The following is a 21,261-nucleotide window of genomic DNA, read 5'->3' as shown; positions in this document are numbered from 1 at the left end:
CGGGATGCAAAAGGTACCACTGCTTTCCCATTTTTGTTAATGGGATATTATGTATTTTTTTCTGGATCAGGGCCTTGCTGCAGTAGGAATCGGCTATGCTTGGATTTTGCAGTGGGCTCTGGAGTAGGGTCAGCAATGCTTTGGCCTTGTAGCTAAAATCTGGAATCGGCAAGATGAATGCTGTCATGAGCACTGCTCCCGAGAAGCCAAGTCAAGCCCAGCATCCCCGGAAGCAGGCTCACGACCCTCGTCCCCGTCTCCAGCAAACCCCTATTGGGGCCCTTTGGACCATGTCCTGGCGCCTCTGGCGCCAGGCTCATAAGGAACCTCCGTCCCGGCGCCAGGGGCGCCGGGCTCATAATTCTTGCAAAGGTGCTTGGGTGGACCTACCTGTAGCAGACCATGCTGCATACTCACCTTTGCAAATGCTGGCAGGATGAAGTCCCCAGCCTTCTGCTGGGAGGAACTATTCCCTGAACTGGGACTACTTTCTTACCTGGGTGGGGCTGGTGCCACTCCTTAGCTCTGGAACACAGGAACTCTTTTACCTGGGCGAGGCTGAGGAAGAAGACACCCAATCACTCCAACACTATTTAAACCACACCCGATTGGGAAAACGTGCTTCGCGTTATTCTGCATCTGCAGCAGGACGCTCACCGAGTCAGCTCCAGCATTCCAGTGACATCTCCAGCTTCAGCTCAGCAACCTGTGGAAGAAAGACACGAGAACTATACTTACCATCCAGGAATCCAGACACCGGCAGAACCTGCAAGCAAAAGAAACATAAGGTTAGCAAGTTGCAACACGTTCGCAGCCACGCTCGCTTACCTGATCCATCTGTGCTTTCACAGATTCTTCGCGGCCTTCTCTTCAGCAGCCTAACGGCACCTGTAAAGACAAGGAACATTGTTAAGTAGGAATCGGGTGAAGGCGGCCGCATTTACTTTTCTTACCTGCTTTTGTGCGCATATTACGATCTCTTCAACTGCAGCAGCCCGGCACCTGAAAACAAGAAAAGACATTTAAGTGCCATTAAAGACTGCAAGAAAGCCTAACACTTACGTGTTTCCCCACGTGCATCCGCGACTGGGAAAACGCCCGCAAGGTCCCGACACCTGCATATAAGAAAAGAACATTGTTAGAGGTGCTATAAGAAGGTCACAGATCATTATACTCACGTACTTCGCACGTGCAACGGCAACGGACGAACAACGCCCGCAACTTCTCAAGACCTGAAAACAAGGGACATTATTGAGGTGTCATTGAAATTCCCATACCTACGTACAACCGCACGTGTCGTGCTCTCAGTGACCACGCCCTCAGCATCCAGGCACCTGAAAAAGACAATGCAAAGACTTAATTAAAGGTGCCCATCTCTTCAAGACTATAAACTCTTTATACCTACTGGCATCCGCTCGTGCAGTAACGGCGGCATCACCTTTTGGCATCTCAGCACCTGTGCCACTTCTAAGGCCACAAAAGACTTTGAGGACCTCCAGTGACGTAACTGGAACCCACGCACCCCTGCATAAATCGCAGGATGGAGAACCCAGCATTTATACGCCTAAGGTGAGAGCTTACCAGGACATTGGACTCTCGGAGAGTTGGCGATTAGTGAGGAGGAAGTCCAGCCAAACGGTCATTAACCCTTTTTTCTTCCGCCTGCAGAAACCTTACCCTGCAAGCCAGACGGTCAATAAGAGGAAGCCCAGTCCAGAGAGTCATCCGAGCTCTACGCTTCTCAATTGAAGAGACTATAACAGTACAGCCAGGACCAGCGCCTCCGTGGGAATCAGGTGAGCGTTACAGAACGCGAAGCCCTCCAATAACCTCCTACCCAGGCGCTATGGAAACTTCCGACACTGATCAACTGGCCCAGTTACTAGGGGAATTAAGAGCTGAAGTACATTCTGCCCGCCAGGAAACGAATGCCCTGAGGAGGAAATTGATTATGTTCAAAGAACGAACTGATGACCTCGCCAGACAGTTATTACAAACACAAGCGGGGCAAACCCCTCTACCTAATTCAGGAGGGACCTATACCCCGGCGGCTTCAGCCAATCCTGTTCAAATCAATCTGCCCGGAAATGTGCCTTTGGCTCCGCCCGAACGCTTCTCTGGTGACCCTAAGAGGTTTGCGGTGTTCATAAATCAGTGCCGATTGCACTTTCTTTGTAGACCAGCTGGTTTTCCGACTGATCAGACTAAAGTAGCCTTTGTGCTTTCGTATCTTAGCGGCAGCGTCGCTGATTGGTCGATCCCTCTGGTTACACAGGATGACCCGATTCTTCGCAATTTCCAGGCCTTCCAGGCCAATATGGAAAGACTTTTCGCAAGACATTCCCAGGGACAGGCCCTGGACAACAAACTCCTTTCCCTACGGCAGGGCAATCAGGATCTTCTGGCTTATATTGCGTCATTTAACAGACTAATCGTAGAAACCAGATGGCCCGAGGACAAGAGGATCACGCTTTTCCACAGGGGTTTGCGTGGCGAACTCAAAGACGTCCTAGCCCAGGTCGTGAATCCCCCTCAAGATTGTTCAGAGTACATTGAATTAGTGGTCCAATTGGATCACAGACTGCAAAACAGAAAGGCAGACCGCTCCAGGTTCGAAGCTCGAGTATTCTCTAAGCCACTAACTCACACCAAAGGAGTAAAAGCCGTAGAACCTATGCAAATAGGGGTCGTAAAGGGTCCCCTAACCCAGAAAGAACGCGACAGGAGATGACAATTGCAGCTATGTCTCTATTGTGGAAATTCAGGACATTTCCTCCGAGATTGCCCGGTGGGACCTCCGAAGAAGACAGTGGGAGCTTCTGATAAGAATTCCGAAAAGCCCGAGCCGGGAAACGACCTCGCCCGACAAGTGTAGAGGTCCGCTTGCCGAGTGTAAAATCCAGTTCTTTGACCTCGCACTTCATAATGTCAATGGTCCTCATAAATCCAGAACGACCGTATCGTTTGCATGCCATTAAAGCATACATTGATAGCGGAGCGATTGGAAATTATGTAGACCGCGAGATGGCTTCCAGGATGAACCTACCCCTTTGTCCTAAGGTAATTAAAGACGTCATTACCACAGTGGATGGTACGGAAATAGCCTCCGGACCGGTAACCCATACCACCACAGAAGTGACGTTATTAGGCCAAGATGGACATCGGGAGGTAATCGTGTTCGATGTGATCAAGGCCCCTCAGTTCCAAATAATTCTGGGGATCCCTTGGTTGGAGAAACACAATCCTCAAATTGATTGGCGAGCAAAGACGATACAGTTCCCAGAGTGTGCACCTACTTGTTATCCTCGACCCAGTATTGGCCTAGCGGTAGCAACATCCGAAGGACCGCAATTGCCTCCAGAGAATAAAGAATTCCAAGATGTCTTTCAGAAGGAACAGGCTAATACCCTGCCTCCCCACAGATCTTACGACTGTCAAATAGACCTGATACCCGGAGCCACTCCCCCTTGTAGTAGAATTTACGCCCTTACCGAGCCTGAAAATCTTCATTTGCGACAGTATCTGGACCAGTACTTGGCCAATGGATTTATCCGCCCATCAAAGTCTCCTGCATCCTCGGCTCTGTTCTTCGTACCTAAAAAAGAAGGTGACCTTAGAACCTGTATTGATTATCGTGCCCTGAACCAGATAACGGTAAAGAACAGATACCCCCTACCTCTGATCCCGGAACTCCTTGACCAAGTTAAGAACGCCTGCATTTATACAAAGCTAGATCTCTGAGGAGCCTACCACTTGGTACGGATTAAAGAAGGCGACGAATGGAAGACGGCATTTCGCACCAAGTATGGACTATTTGAATACCAAGTGATGCCCTTCGGACTATGCAATGCACCAGACGCTTTTCAGTATTTTATGAATGATGTCCTCAGAGAACTCATAGATGTTTGCGTAGTCGTCTGCATAGATGACATCCTTGTGTACTCATCTTCAGAAGCAGATCATCGGAAACATGTTAGAGCCGTCCTTGAAAAACTCTGCCAACATAAGCTTTTTGCTAAGCTCGAAAAATGTGTTTTTCACGTCACCGAGGTCGAATTTCTAGGCTTTATTCTGACACCCAAAGGAGTCCACATGGACTCGAGAAAGGTGGACGCTATCATCAAGTGGCCATCACCTACTTCCGTGAAAGGTGTCCAAAGCATGTTAGGTTTCGCCAACTTTTACCGCAGGTTTATTCCAGAGTTTTCACGAGTGGTGCCGCCCATCACCGCCCTCTTAAGAAAAAACAAATGTTTCGAGTGGTCAACAGAAGCAGAACAGGCCTTTCAAGAGCTAAAAGCCAAGTTCACCTCAGCACCCATACTGAAACAGCCACGCCCAGACCTCCCTTACATCGTTGAGACCGACGCCTCCAGCTTAGCAATGGAGGCGGTTCTATCACAGAGAGATCCGGAAACTAACCAATTGCACCCCGTGGCATTCTGGTCTCGCAAGTTCTCGGCGCCTGAAATTAACTACACCATCAAAGATAAAGAGCTTTTAGCAATTAAGTCCGCTTTCAAGGCCTGGCGGCGCTATCTCCTTGGAGCCAAACACACTGTCACGGTAATCACCGATCATCGAAACCTACAATACCTGAAAACTGCCAAAGCTCAGTCCTCCAGACAGCTTCGCTGGGCACTTTTCTTCGCCGAATTTGACTTTGTAATTACTTATCGCCCCGGCAACAAAAATGTCAAAGCGGATGCCCTTTCCCGGATTGGAATGGGAGATAATATTGTCAATCCTGAACCTGTGCCAATAATTCCAGAACAGAGAATCCTGGGCCTGATTTCTTCACAATCCATCGAAGATATCGAAGCAAAAGTTAAACAACTTGTGACCCCTTCGGACTTACAAAACTGGCAACTGAAGGGAATGGATTTCATCATAAAAAAAGACCTGCCTTATTTTCAGGGACGACTATTCCTACCACATGCCGATTTACATAAACAGGCAATCTCTTGCTACCATGATTCCTTGATGGAGGGCCACCCAGGCATTGGCAAAACCTCGGAAAAAGTCAAGAGACACTTCTGGTGGCCGTCATGGAGAAAAGACATAAAGGAGTTTGTGATGTCCTGTGGTGTGTGTGCCCAAAACAAAGGTCAGAAGGAAAGACCAGCGGGTCTGCTGCATCCGCTAGACATCCCGCCACATCCCTGGCATACCCTCTCCATGGACTTCATCACCGATTTACCCTCCTGTTCCGGATACAACACTATTCTAGTAATTGTAGATTTGTTTTCTAAAATGGCCCACTTCGTTCCACTAAAGGGCTTACCTTCAGCTTCAGTTCTAGCACGGGAATTCCTGGAAAATATTGTAAGATTGCACGGCTTTCCTTCGGTTTTGATCTCAGATAGGGGGAGCCAGTTTATCTCTCACTTTTGGCGAAGTTGCTGTCGTTTAGCTCAAATCGATGTGAGACTTTCAACCAGCCATCATCCCCAGACCGACGGACAAACTGAGAGGACAAACCAAACTCTGGAACAATATTTACGTTGTATGCTACAGCAGTCGGAAAGTAATTGGAAAGATATCCTTTGGGTAGCCGAATATGCTTACAACAACTCGATCCATTCAGGAACCAGATAAAGTCCCTTTTTACATTTTATATGGGATTCATCCTCGAACCTCCAATCTCGACCCGCCCCAAGATCTTGGAACGCCTGCCGTGGATCAACTTCACAATGCTATCACTCAAGCTTTCAAAGAAGCGACAATCCACCTACAACAGGCTAAAGAATGGTACAAAATGGGAGCAGACCAACACCGAAGAGACGCCCCTCAATACCAGGTTGGAGATCAAGTTTGGTTATCCACCAAACATTTATCACTTAAAGGACCTCACACCTTCAACCCAAAATATCTGGGACCATATCCAATTACAGCCATAATAAACCCAGTGGCTGTCAAATTGGGTTTGCCATCCCACATGAAAATACATCCGGTGTTTCACGTATCTCTACTAAAACCTATGCAACCTGGAACCAGACTGAATAAACCTCCAGAGCCTATTCAAGTAAATGGAGAACCTGAATTTGAGGTTAAAAACATCCTGGACTCCAAGATCATCAAGTCAAAATTATACTATCTGATCGACTGGAAGGGTTACGGACCTCAAGAACGATCATGGGAACCCTCTGACCACGTCCATGCTCCTCGTCTAGTCAGAAAATTCCACCAAACCTTTCCCAATAGGCCAAAACCTCTGTGGAAGACAAGTTTGGGAGGGGCCTTGAGGGGGGGTGCTGTCATGAGCACTGCTCCCGAGAAGCCAAGTCAAGCCCAGCATCCCCGGAAGCGGGCTCACGACCCTCGTCCCCGTCTCCAGCAAACCCCTATTTGGGGCCCTTTGGACCATATCCTGGCGCCTCTGGCGCCAGGCTCATAAGGAACCTCCGTCCCGGCGCCAGGGGCGCCGGGCTCATAATTCTTGCAAAGGTGCTTGGGTGGACCTACCTGTAGCAGACCATGCTGCATACTCACCTTTGCAAATGCTGGCAGGATGAAGTCCCCAGCCTTCTGCTGGGAGGAACTATTCCCTGAACTGGGACTACTTTCTTACCTGGGTGGGGCTGGTGCCACTCCTTAGCTCTGGAACACAGGAACTCTTTTACCTGGGCGAGGCTGAGGAAGAAGACACCCAATCACTCCAACACTATTTAAACCACACCCGATTGGGAAAACGTGCTTCGCGTTATTCTGCATCTGCAGCAGGACGCTCACAGAGTCAGCTCCAGCATTCCAGTGACATCTCCAGCTTCAGCTCAGCAACCTGTGGAAGAAAGACACGAGAACTATACTTACCATCCAGGAATCCAGACACCGGCAGAACCTGCAAGCAAAAGAAACATAAGGTTAGCAAGTTGCAACACGTTCGCAGCCGCGCTCGCTTACCTGATCCATCTGTGCTTTCACGGATTCTTCACGGCCTTCTCTTCAGCAGCCTAATGGCACCTGTAAAGACAAAGAACATTGTTAAGTAGGAATTGGGTGAAGGTGGCCGCATTTACTTTTCTTACCTGCTTTTGTGCGCATATTACGAACTCTTCAACCGCAGCAGCCCGGCACCTGAAAACAAGAAAAGACATTATTTAAGTGCCATTAAAGACTGCAAGAAAGCCTAACACTTACGTGTTTCCCCACGTGCATCCGCGACTGGGAAAACGCCCGCAAGGTCCCGACACCTGCATATAAGAAAAGAACATTGTTAGAGGTGCTATAAGAAGGTCACAGATCATTATACTCACGTACTTCGCACGTGCAACGGCAACGGACGAACAACGCCCGCAACTTCTCAAGACCTGAAAACAGAAAACAAGGGACATTATTGAGGTGTCATTGAAATTCCCTTACCTACGTACAACCGCAAGTGTCGTGCTCTGTGACCACGCCCTCAGCATCCAGGCACCTGAAAAAGACAATGCAAAGACTTCATTAAAGGTGCCCATCTCTTCAAGACTATAAACTCTTTATACCTACTGGCATCCGCTCGTGCAGTAACGGCGGCATCACCTTTTGGCATCTCAGCACCTGTGCCACTTCTAAGGCCACAAAAGACTTTGAGGACCTCCAGTGACGTAACTGGAACCCACGCACCCTGCATAAGTCGCAGGATGGAGAACCCAGCATTTATACGCCTAAGGTGAGAGCTCACCAGGACATTGGACTTTCGGAGAGTTGGCGATTAGTGAGGAGGAAGTCCAGCCACAAACGGTCATTAACCCTTTTTTCTTCCGCCTGCAGAAACCTTACCCTGCAAGCCAGACGGTCAATAAGAGGAAGCCCAGTCCAGAGAGCCATCCGAGCTCTACGCTTCTCAATTGAAGAGACTATAACAGTTCAGCCGGGACCAGCGCCTCCGTGGGAATCAGGTGAGCGTTACAAATGGAGATCAGGAACGCCAGCGCAGGAAATTCAGGAGAGAGTGTCTGTGTGGAGCTCCGTCATGGACTCTTATTTATAATGCATAGTGACCTCACAGAAGTATATGGCTGGACAGGCTTAGCTAAACACACCTCTAAACTACTGGATTGGTCAGGGGTGCTAGTCCCCGCACCACTCTCAGATGGTTGGATTTCAAGGACAGGATGCCAGATTTATGATGCTAGTTTTATAATGTTCAAAACCTTCCACAGTTACTTTAGCTAAAATCTGATTTTGCCACAAATGGTACATTTATACAGTTGAAGTCTCTTAGCAAATTACATAAACAGGTTACATATTGTATGCAGACCATTCCTGTCCAACTCAGCCATCTGTGAGACATTGTTTCGCCCTTCTACCAGTTTTTCGTGCTTTTCAGTGAGAATTATATTACTTAAAATTCTATAACTTTAGCCATGGGTGTGGATTATCATTAGGTATGCAAGTATAAAAATTTGCAATGGCATCATGGCTACTTTCCTTATAATACCCAATTCTCTGCCATTTCTATTCCCAAGGTGTCAGGGGAAGCTACAATGTCTTAAATTAAAGTCCACAAAATCACATTTAAACTGCTACATTTTCATTAGGTATGTAAGTATAAAAATTCGCAATGGCATCATGGCTACTTTCCTTATAATACCCAATTCTCTGCCATTTCTATTCCCAAGGTGTCAGGGGAAGCTACAATGTCTTAAATTAAAGTCCACAAAATCACATTTAAACTGCTACATTTTCATTAGGTATGGAAGTATAAAAATTCGCAATGGCATCATGGCTACTTTCCTTATAATACCCAATTCTCTGCCATTTCTATTCCCAAGGTGTCAGGGGAAGCTACAATGTCTTAAATTAAAGTCCACAAAATCACATTTAAACTGCTACATTTTCACAAAGTCTTGTGGCAAAGATAAAAGTCTTAACATTTGTATGAATAACATAGTCCTTGGAGGCAAATGTCAGTATTGTTCTCCATATATGGGCAGGCCTTTCCAAGTCTATCCCATTACAACAGGGTTGTAACAGATATTTCATTTGACTCTTCCAGTAGAAGTCACAAATAGGTGTGATATTTCACGTCACACTTTGGTGTCCTAGAATTTCCATTGTCAGAGGGTTCAGCCCAGACCAAAGTCTGGCCCAACACTTATGCCAGTATCTACTGCGAGGGGCCTTTTGTTTCTGGTATCCTCTCAGCAGAAACCTGCTTTTGGCCTGACATCCCCCCCATGCAGCCACTGCAGTTTGATTTTAATTTTATTTATTTTTGCTCTGAATTGGAAGAACACCTGCTGAACAGAACCATCTCATACATGTATTTTCACAGCACAATCCCCTTTCACATTGCTAGGCAGTTTCTGTTCAGCATAGTACCTTCCAACAGGCATTTGCTTCTTTAGTTTGCCAAGGCCCATTTTGACACATGTGGTGAAAGCGGGCATATTCCTTTCAAATTCAGATTTTGCATTTGCCTTTCCAATATGGTTCTATAGCTGTAGCCAGCTTGTTTTACACAACAGTCTGTACCAAGCAAAGGTCTCCATGAAATTGACATGTGCACAGAAAGCTCTGATTTTCTTTTTAAGCAGTGATTTTTGACATTTTGTAGCACAATTCAAGCGTTTCCTGTGTAGCTGAAGGAAAGCTTTTGTTGATTTTCTCAGGTTTGGCTGCCACAGCCTGTCATTCAGGAATGAGGCTCTTTTCTGATGGAGCACAATGTGAATATGGCTGGGCGTGACGGGGTCTTTTTTGATAAAATCAATTTGGTGAAAACAGGGAAAAATAGCATCAGAGCGGTATCATTTTAGAGGTGACATATTCACTTTTTCAATGGGAATTTTGGGCTTGCAGCAAAGCAGCGCTGCTTTTTCACTCCATTTCTTTAAGACAAACAACAATACACCCTAGTACCCTTTCTTGGGGGTGCTTCCTGTTCCATCTTGCCCAGTGGCGCTTGGCAAAACAGTGCAGCCATGTTTTTGTTGCTGCAAAACGCAGTTTTGGTGCATTGGTGCTCACTGGAGCCAGCGCAGCCCTTTTGCTGTTTCTGCAGAAGCACAGCTTGGTTATGGAGAAATTCTGTTCAGTGGCTCAATGTAGCCCACAAGGTAGAGTAGGAGGATCGGAGTGATAGTGGCAGAGGTAGTATTATTAGTTGGAGGGGGTAGTCGGTGTAGCAGAGTTGCGAGTGAGGGAATGGTAGTAAGTAGTGGTAGTTGCTGTGGGCGTGACGGATACGTTTGGAAGTGGAATAGGCAATAGTTGGTAGTGGAGTGCGTTAGTGAGTGTTAATAGAGTAGGAATAGCAGTAGGGGGAGAATAGTAGTAGCGACAGGGAGTGGGAGACTGGGAGTGGTGGTAGGAATAGAGGAAGATTATAACAGGTAAGGAAATAGAGTAGGAGGAAGGAAAAGAGGAACAGAGCTAACAAGATGTAGTGGCAATAAGAAGCTAAGGAGTGGAGAAGTCCAATCAAAGGGTGGAGGTGGGAAAGCAGAAAGAGCCTGAAGGGACAGCAATACAGCAGTGAAGGGTCCGGTAAAAACGCAGGTGGAAGAAGACTGACACTGGGTGAAAGAAGGCAACTTCCTTAACTCCCTATAGTACTATGCGGGATATGTTGGGGAAAGCATAGAAAATCTCCAGGGAGTTTGTTAGCCATCATCTCGGGGAATTCGCACTTAGCCTCCAGATAGAGAGAAGATAATAGGTGGCACCGATCTATAGCAATTAACATCCCACTAAGGACACCTGGGCTAGAGAGGGGGAAACCCTGCAGGAGACAGATATAGAGGGACGGCGCTAACACCAACTCTCTAAAGACCCAGGTAGCTCCGAAAAATCGATTTTTGGAAACTGACATTCACTTGATCTCTTGTAAAGTCAATAAACACCTGTGTACTGTCTGGCGGCATACACGTTATTTGTGGGGGCCACCCCATTATAATGACTGGACAATCCTATGAAGGACCCATTCAGAGGTCCAGCCCCGTGTCCAGAACCAAAGCAGCACTTTTGAATGACAAAGAAAGCACAGTTCCGGTTCCAATTTTATAGACACCTTTTGTTCATTGAAGAACATTTTCTTGTAGCTCGGTGAGGTGCACATATTGATGCAGTGGAAGGTTATCTAGCTTTTCCTGCCTGATCAGAGCAAGAATTATCTTGAAACAGGATTCCCATGAAAGGTGGGAGGCAAAGCCTCGCCTTGTGGAAGATTTGAAGTCAACAGCACAGGCTTCGGGCTCAAGTTTTCAGCACAGCAGCTTCATCTTCAGCTACATAGTTCCAAGTAGGTTTTTGAGAACGGCCCATGATCTCTGCAGGTATGCACACACAGAGGGCTGGGGGCTACACTAGCCCTCCAATCACCATTGGTGCACTATTCAAAGTTTTGGCAGCAATCTAATCAGGATTGGCTAGTCAAACTCCACTTTGCAGACACATACACAAATCGATGTGGATTGAATTATCTTGCAGACCAACATCCAGTCATAACTAACTCATATTCATGCGTAGACTTGGCCCACAGAGGCACAAATGACCAGAATGGCCATTCCCATAAGGTAGATTACACAAAGAAACGCCACAAACCAAATTATTAGGTCTTAGGACTTATTATTACAAGATTTATAAAGCACATAATTAAGGCCCCAAGGGCGTCTAGGCGCTGAACGGTCAGATGGGCAGGCTCGTGGAGGCCAAGAAGTCTAACAGAGAGGAAGGAAGGAAGAGATTGAATAGATGCTTCTTCAGGGCTTTCCTGAAGGGAAGATACTCCTCAAGAGTTCTTAGGCTCAACGGCAGGGCATTCCACAGGGTAGGTGCAAGAACAGCCTCTTCTATCAAAATTTGGGGATCCTCAGAAGCTAATGGGAGTCCGACCGCAAGTTTCTCGCTGGACAGTATCTCTCGAGTTTCTGTTAGAAACCAGTTTGTAGTCATTTTGCTCTAAGGGAGCAAGATGAAGGCTACACTGCTGGGCCACCACATAAAAGGTTTAAAGCTGCCACCCGCCTGTGACTTTAAAACATTTCAGGGTAAGGTCACTCACTGTGGGATAAAGTCAGGTAATTCTGTATCACCCCTGCACTGGTTGGGTAGCACAACAAAATACAGTTGTCTTCCAGGGGGACCTCAGTAGAGGTCTCCCTGCCAGCAAAAATAGGGATAACAAAAAGTCTGCCCCATGGCAAGGGAAGGAACTAATGATTAGAAAAAGAGATCGGGTGAAGAACTTTCCGGACAAACGCATGGATTAGAAATGTGGAATTCCTGAATTCTGTTATAATTTTTCCCCATTCCGAATCTCATTGGGTTTATACAGCGAAGACAATCTATTTTGGCCCATGCCACCTTTATTTCAATGCCGATTGCCTTAATGATGAGGGGAGATGTTTCTTTCTCGATCACCCATTCTCTGTAGCTTAAGGTTTGTTTAATGACCTGCCATTGATAACTCTAAAACAAGTATTTGTGTACCAAGGGCTTGCACACATAATCCACTATGGCAGCCACCAAAAACTCATTAGGTTAGTTATGATTTCATTTAAGAAAGTGGTAGGTTTTTCCACAGTTCTTTTAATTGCAACTCAGTAAATGTGAATGCCCTGCAGTACTGTCTGTTGAATGGAGATCTTACTTGTTATGGGATATGGAAAATGAGACACTGCTTATGTTCTAAAACATAGAAGGGGACATGCTTCTAATGTTGTTCAAAGAGGTGATAGGAACGTGTAATGTTAGTTTAGTGGGTTGTGCTTGTGACAGGAGTGCAACTAGGGGAATGTAATTTTATGGGTAAACACAAGACTGTTTTGAGTGAAGGAAATGATGGAGGAATAAGTTCCATAACATTTAATAATGCTCTATTTTTCCCATTTAGTTGTTTCAATTAAATCCCTTTCTCTCTGCTTAAATAATGTTTCTTTCTTGACTTCCCCTCTCTCCAACAGGTTTGAGCAGGCAATGGGATCTGAGTTGCTATTGAATTGCACTTTGCTGTTGTGTCGCAGCATCATCACACCCATGGACCTGGTCTCGGTGACAACATGCTCTGGTGCCCGTTCTTTCTCTTTCCTAAGCGTGGCCTGGGGCTTTGTTTCCGATGTCGACATTGAGAGTGAGAAGTACCGACACATGGGCTCTGCCCGCTTCACAATGGGCACAATGGTGCGCCTCGCCTCCCTACGCACTTACCGAGGGCGTCTCTCGTACCTCCCTGTGGTGGAGAGTCATCTCCACCGCTCTATTTCCCGAAGCATCACTCTGGCAGCCAATGGTAGTCTTTCATCATTCCAGCGGACACCATTGCACCGTACTATCTCAGACATGGGTCTTTGTGAGGAGCGCAACATCCTGTTAAAGCGTGGCTCAGCATTACTAGACACAAATGAGCTACCGAGCTTTGAAGCCTCACCGTCCCCCAGTTCTCCAAATGCCTTACAGGCTTCCAGTTTCTCTTTTGACACTGTGTCTGATAATCTACCACCACAAAATCATGTGTTGCATGGAACTGGTGATGCACCACCTCTTCGGCATGTCCGTGGACCTCCGGATGATCTGCTGGTCCCTCTGAACCAGTCCGTGCCTAAAAACTGGGTAACAGTAGAGGGTGATTTTATACTGATGCTTGCGCTTTACCAGAGTCACCTTGGAGCTGACCTGTTCACTGCCCCTTCTGCCTGCTTCAATGATGGCCTCATCCACCTTTTCTTCGTGAAGGCTGGTATCACACGGGCTGCCCTGATACGCCTGTTCCTCGCAATGGAAAAAGGAACCCATTTTCAACTTGACTGCCCACACCTTCATCATTTCCCCGTGCGTGCCTTTCGTCTGGAGCCCCTGACCAGGAAGGGTACACTGACTGTTGATGGCGAGCGAGTGGAGTATGGCCCAATCCAGGCACAGATGCACGGCAGCCTAAGCAATCTCCTGACAGGAGCTCACAGAGGCCGATCCTCTGCCTTTTAGGAGATGATCCTGCAACACATTCCTCAACATAATGCCGTTATGCCCAAGTGACACTGTACGGCTTTTGCATTTCTTACAGATATCCTTTACCACACCATGTGGATATGATGCTGATTTGCTAATCTCGTTGTTATGTTAATTCCCTCGTTGATGACAAACTCTAATGTATTGTTAACTGTGCCTTTGTGGATCAAAGGCAGGTTCATCTCTCCCGTCCTTCACTAATGACTATGGCCCTTGTTGTCCTTCCTGGCTATAAATCGAGGATTTTGGCAAAATGGAGACTGGAAACAGAATTTATGGTGAACAGAGAACTGCGGATAGGGTCTCAAAATCATCTCAGACAGGCAGTACAAACATGTCTCCCCAAATCTAACTTGTTCTGGTTTAGGCTATCTTCATATTTCCTAGAGGAAAGATTGCATTTGATTGTGGCGTCCCAAAGAAATCCAGATTTTGGATCTCAGGTTAACAGGTGGGACATACATCTTTCTCTGTTTCCTATGATGCAAACGCGTGTCCAGTATGCTTTGTTGAATATTTTCTTCCAGCAGAGCACAATCGATGCCTGCAGTGGCTTCTGGCGGATACCTGTAGGTATTGACAACGAAGTTGTGTGAAGGCGGGAGAGCTACAATGGAGTTTATTGCACAGTGAGCCTTAATGGGTCTTCAGACTGAGTGTGTTTGAACGTGTGTCCAGTTTGCTCTGCCTGAATACTGGACCAGAGTGCAACGGATTACTTTCTACCAAAGTACTCTGCACGCATGACGCTCTAGGTTTTATTTATTGCTTTTGAAACATGCACTGGGTAATTAGTATTTTATTACGTTTGTCTGTCTGTGTGTGTGTGTGAGTGTGTGTGTGTGTGTGTGTAGTTTATTGCTTTTATGGTTCAGATTTACCCACTGTGCGGGTTAAAGTAACGTACAATTTTTAGCATTTTGGTGGATGTGCGGTAGCAGCAGATGTGGGTCTTGTTGTAAAGCACCTTTTACATGGACAGAGACCTCGGAGCGTTTAAAAATGATCATCACAATCCATCTAAGTAAGGTGGTTTAAGTAATAACCTTGCCATAACAATTCTGTAAAAGGTCTCGATAGCTTTCGAGGTTTATTTTTCACGCCTAGAGACCTTTTTCACTTCCTAAACAATCGGGTCATTTCCAAAATAATATCCATAGATCTTTTGCTACCTACCTACATTATTTAATCGAAGTATTGGCTTGCAAAATCTGAATATAGGACATATTTTATAGCTTTTTCTGTTATGCTCAGCTGCTTTGCACACCACTTGAACATAAAAATAATGTTCATCTTTTGGGTTGCAAAATAAATTAACGTTTATGGCTCGGACAAATACGCCTTAGATACAATTACTCAATGCCATTCTCAATTGCACCTGTAGCCCATCATGCAATCTCTGAAGCTATTGTGTTTTTACCTGACACTATGAGCGGGAGGAAAACATATTGGAAATTCCTGCTGCTGAAAGTTCTATGAGCATAGTGTGGCATAGGTGAGGTCTGCCTCATTTGGAGGCTATATGTAGCTGGTGTATGCTGGGTGCTGAAGCTGCGATGTGCAGCTTAGTCTGTCCCCATGCCATGGCAGGATATGGACTGCCTTATTTAAGGGTCCGACGTGTAGTAGCAAACAATGTTAAATGCACATGATTTAACTGACTGCCTACATTCAGCATTTGGCATCTTCCCTCGCATTGAACCCTCAGGCAGTGTCTGCCATCAAGTAGTGAAACATCCCCCTTCATCTACAAAATCTCCAGCGGATTCCTGAACACCTTGTGCCAACAGGGCGGCTAGCAGTTTAGTTGTATGCATCTGCTAAACCTATGTTTTCTTATTACAGAGATAACATAGCTGGCAAAAAGCAACCTTTAACCAGGTGATAATTATCTGACTGTGATATTCCATACAGGATACATTTAGTCTTTCATTTCAAGATCTTTTAATGTTTGAAGATGAGAAGCGAGTGTGCAATACCTTGTTCTTGTTGTTCTGCAATTTAAGAGGGATAAAGCCTGCATGCATCCCACTGGACTCCAGCAAACAGGATGAAGTGGCTCTGAGCTTTAGTGCCGGTTTGTTTCCTGTGAACATTGAATGCACATTGACCCCATATGTTTATTAACATCTTATTTGTAGAGGACGTTCACAGCCAAGTCTTAGTGTCACCCTTCGATTAGGTATTCCTACACTGCTGTTTATTCAGCAGCTTAATAGTTATTGAAACACAGTTCAATTTGAGCTAAGCTCCTTTCTATCGCACCACTGTGATTGTAGAGTGGGCATGGCATGTGTATACGTATCGCTCAATGGTTTTTAATATTAAATGTGTAAATAATGCACATGAAGAACAACAGTGGTAGACAAGTCCAAAACTTACATTCAAATGCCAGGTGTTCCAGAAGTTGTCTGGCTTTCATTGAATGAGGTGCAACAATTCCGTTTGGAGTAGTGGATGGTCGTCACATATGGAATGGCGGATCCATGCAAGCTTGTTCTTGCTTGTACAGACCACCCCGCAAGAGTCCTTCCTTAAGAAACTGTATCCCCTTCACAGTGCACTGTTGCGTCAACCTAAGTTTGGTCTTTGTAAAAACCAGCCCATGCATACAATTAATTTGATCTTGGAAGAAAGAATTGCTGATTTAGCTTGCTTACCTTGTGTTTGAGAAGACTTTGGATTGTTAATCTGAAACAAACAATTATGGTGACGACTTCGAGATAGTTTCCTACATGATATTTTTCTTTGCTTTTTTGCTCTTGTCCCATCTTTATACCTCATTTGTAGATATCAGCATATCCATGTTTTATTTTTAAGTTGTTGGAATGTATTTTTTTAGCAGGAACATTCACACAGCAGTGTACTGTTATGACGCATTTCTACAATCCTATTCAAAATGTTAGGATGACGTGCCACCTAATGGCAGGATAGGAAACCGCATTCCAAAGCTTTTCACCAACACTGCCTGCACCCCAGGAGGGGCACCCAAGCTCTAGGCACTATTATTTTTGTTGCCCATCAATGTGACCTACAACCTACTTCACTCAAGTCAAGGCAATGATTTCCTTTTGTTAAGCAAGTCCCCTGTCACTCTCTTTCTTCTTCAATATCTATTTGTTCTTACTTTATTCATCTATTTTCTGTTTGTCCTGCTTAGACAGCCCATGTTGCAATGGAAAGTGTTATGACATAGGCATGCAGTTTACCGACTTGCACAGACAGTGTTTTCAGTTTTTAGCCTTTTTTATTTGGTTCTCTCATGCTAGTACACTAAAACGACATCGGAGTCTCTTGAAAGAAAGACATCCTATCTTTGATGCAGACGAGAGAGAGTACTATTTCCCAAAACAATGACAGATTTCGGCACTGATAAAGATCTTATTAATGCTCATTGCACTAGCAAGACGCCCTAGTATCCGTGTCACGTTTTTGTTCCAGATTTACTGTAGCCCAAGGGTTGGAAACCTGCGGCTCCCCAGATGTTTTGGTCTGTGACTCCCATGTCCTCCCTCCATTGAATATACTGGCTAGTGTTGATTGTAGGCCAAAGCATTTGGAGAGCTGCAGGTTGCCTTCATCTTCTCAAGTCCAATTGCACTTTGAAAAAGTGAAAATCCTACATGGAAGAATCATCTTCCTGCCTAAGCCTAACCACTTGTTCCAGCTGATCCGGTCTGATGTGTCCTGGAGTTTAAACATTTCTTCTCCACTGCAGCTCTTCTATTCTCGGTAGCTGCATCACGGATGGATTGTGCCCAGCTCCATTTCGGTGTTTTGAAAATTGCATCATCCATTGCCCTCTAGCCTCAGCTCTACATCTCCTTCTGTGCACAAACTGCCGGGGTGACAAATGTTTTATTAGTAGGAACTCGGGACAGTTGAATCGTTTGGTGGGGTACAGAATTCCATCTGTGTTCTGATATTTGATGCCATAGAAAAGCAACTACCATGCCACTTTGTCTTCTGCAGTAGCGCCATGCATGGTATCCATTTTAACTGCGAAAAATTGACATTGGAGACCAAAAACATTGAGAAAAGACCACCACAATATGTTTGTCTTCATTATTTCAATGTTTAAATTGACATATGTTCATGATTATGCCCTAGGTGTAGTCGAAACCTGCATGGTGCTGGCCAGAGTTTTAAGACCAACACTAGCAATTTACTTCCTCAAATATACAAATATGAAGGTCACAGATGTAGCTTATTCTGTTGTGTTCATCCTGGGGTCCCTACACTCACAAATAAATGTAGAACAAATCTACCATAGCAACTGTGGCTACCACTCCAGTATTGAGTTGGCAGAGTCCCCCTGGTCCGTTAACCAGACTTCTCTTTTACAAGCTAAGCCTGCACAGACAGTACTTTACCCCACTCCTTCTGTAACCCTTGTCCTCCAAATCCTGCATGATGAAGCGTGGTGTATCTGGCTTTGTTCCTCTTTCTCAAGCCTGTACAGCATTAGCCAGCTAAACGTTCCATCGGTGTGTCTCCAGCATGTATCAACTGTAATGCAATCTCTCCCAGTCAGGTGTACTGTTGTCTGGTTCGGTATATTCTATGAAAGAGATATTTGCTTACTATTAGCATTGTACAAGCATGCAGCTAGGACCTTGACAGGCTCAGTAATCTCCTTTGCATCATCCTGGAGTGAGACTTGCAACAAGGCTAAAATGGGGTGCACCGTATGTAGATCTGTTTGCTATCCACTTCATCTAGAGGTAGCAGGAATTGGTCTATTTGTTGGGCAAGAGTCAGACTCTGATTGACTGATTCTCAGTTGATTCAGGGTGTTTTCCAATACCTTTCCTGTGCTAACAGAGATCCTCCAGAAGTTCAGAGTGATGTATCAATACATTGATTGCTGATATTTGATTTATTTTCAGATGACACCCATTCTATACTTACACAAATTCCAGACCTTGTACCTTCTCTACAATCAAGCAGCTTGAGTGCATAATTTCTAAGGAGCCAACTTCTTCTCTATCTCAGCTCTTGTCAGGTACTTTGGATGTGCTAGGGTGTGCTGGGTGTTTTCCTAGAAACTTGCAGTCCAGGTCTTAATGTGACTAGGTGGCCAGCAGATTTCTACTGCAGGATCAACTTAACTGACCAACCCTCCCACTTGGTCTCTGCATATGGCACAGTAGGACATCCAGACTGGCAATGCAAACTTTCCTTACCAACAATGAGCACATACAGGGACTGACCAGGTGAATCGGTCTTAATTCAATGATGACATAAAATAACTACCCTTCTTGGATCTATTCTTTTTAATCATATGACGCTCTGCCCAAACAGACTTCAACCTCCCTGGCCTTGTGAAAAAACCTTTCAAGCGATTGCCCTTCTGTAAGATTAATCTTGTTTTTTGCTAGAGTTTTTTATTGTGGCAATCACTTCTTCCAGAATACTTTGTGCAGGTAAAATAGGCTTTTATAGAGATAAGGTGATCCTGCGGTCCTTTATCATTTTAATGCATAGCGATTGACTGGTGTTTACCTTAATGAGTAGATAGGCAGCCTCTTTTTCCATATCCTCATGCCTCCTTTGCCAGGAAGACTTCATATCATGTACTCACGACAAGCACTTTCTTTCACCCTTGATCTAACTCATTCCTTTTGTTCTCCTGACCAGTTGTTTAAAAAAAAAATACGTTTGGTGGGTACAATACAGAAAAAAGACAGATGGATTATGTCTTGTTTTGAACACTATAGTTTGCACAGCTTATCTCCTCCAGCGAATGCCCATGCTTATTTCACCAGAGTTCAGGCAGCTTTTGCTACTTTCTCCAGTCCTGTCTTGAGCAAAGAGATATGTGGAGTAACTGGTTAAGTTGGGTATCTAGACTTTCCATCGAAATCGGATGCATCGAAGTCATTTCCATCGAATTTTTTCATCTAAAATCATTTCCATCGAAATGCCTTTTCTTTGAAAAATAAATGGATGGTATTTCGATGCTGTTTTGGTGTAGGGCAAGGGTTAGATTTAGGGTTGGGGTTATTGTAAGGGGTAGGGCAGGGGTTAGAATTAGGCTTAGGGTTAGTGTAAGGGGTAGGGCAGGGGTTAGAATTAGGGTTAGAGTTGGGTAAGGGTCGGGGGTGCCTTGGGGGTTGGGGAAAGTTTAGAGGGGAACCACTACCCCAACCCCCCCCAAAAAAATGTAACGTTGCATGAAGCTGGTCATTCCCGAAATACTTTGAAGATTTCAGCAATGGACAGCTCCATGTAACGTTTTAATCTGAAAAATAAATGCATCAAAATGCTATCTTTTACATTTAAAAGTACATTTCCATTGAAACTTGTCCATTCCTATTTTCGATGGACAAGTTTCGATGAATATGTACCTTTACATGTTAAAGATAGCATTTTGATGGATTTACATTCAATGCATTTCCTTCTATGGATTTTCTTTTCGATGCATTTCCATTGATGGAAAGACCATAAACCGCTAGGTTGCTCCAAAGACCTTCAAATTGGAATTATGCACTTAATGCATGTCCTAGTTTGATTTTGTTTGTATCGCACTAAATCGCCCACACGCCTCAGAGCGCACAAAAAACAAAACGTTACAAACATACAGAGATCTAGCTGCATTTACATGGGGCATGGTTAAGTTAGCGATGCAGAAATTGATTCAGAACACATTAGAAAAGAGAGTAGCTTTGCGGCCTGGTATTGCTTTCTCCCAATACCTTTTTTAATGTTTTGCTGGGCAATTTGTCACAGTGGTTGGTACCCGGAGATCCTGGCTGTCGGAGTAGGACAGCAACCTTCAGTGTGTTAGGACACCGATAATCCTAACATGTCTCTTCTTTTTACAACTAATGAATCTATCTGCTTCTCTGCTGGCCACAAGAGAATTTGCGTGGTCATTGGCTACAAATTTAGGTAACTGGCGGGGCATGCATTGGCGAAGCGCACATATCTGGAATTCACGTTTGTAGACTGCACAAAGCCCTGTTAAATACTTTCTGAAGATGTTTCCAACTACACCACTGTGTGATAAAATATCCAACATTGAGGAATAGAAATTAGATTTAGTTGAGACTACTAGAGTCAGCATAAAGGTCACTTTATTCTTGGCCATTGAAGAAGTGATCATTTACCAGTATGTTGAGAGTAGGGTCAGGAAGGTCTGTTGATTTGATAAAAGTAAACAAATGCTTTCTAAAAATTGTGAATCGGATTGAGTGCCCAGGTTCCACAAATCAAGTATTTGGGGACCACAGTGAGTAAGAGGTACATTTCTTTTAATGATTTAATGTGACCCTTTTTGTCACCTTAAACTTTTCTGAGAGCCAAAAAGAACAAAAATCGTTTATT

General features: G+C 44.9%; 1 protein-coding gene across 1 annotated transcript in view; it reads left to right on the top strand.

Moving 5' to 3' along the window:
* Positions 1 to 19,982, top strand: part of SPHK2 (sphingosine kinase 2) — a 374,111-nt gene extending 354,129 nt beyond the window's left edge. Inside the window, exon 6 of the mRNA XM_069607036.1 lies at positions 12,891 to 19,982. Coding sequence (XP_069463137.1) covers positions 12,891 to 13,908 — 1,018 coding nt within the window. The 3' untranslated portion in view covers positions 13,909 to 19,982. The remainder of the gene's footprint in view (positions 1 to 12,890) is intronic.
* Positions 19,983 to 21,261: the final 1,279 nt, after the last annotated feature.

The sequence above is a fragment of the Ambystoma mexicanum genome, chromosome 1p (genome assembly GCF_040938575.1).
Source record: "Ambystoma mexicanum isolate Mex_15411 chromosome 1p, UKY_AmexF1_1, whole genome shotgun sequence".
Classification (NCBI taxonomy): domain Eukaryota; kingdom Metazoa; phylum Chordata; class Amphibia; order Caudata; family Ambystomatidae; genus Ambystoma; species Ambystoma mexicanum.
Note: the sequence above shows the minus strand (reverse complement) of the source record. Positions and strands in the feature narration are given on the sequence as shown.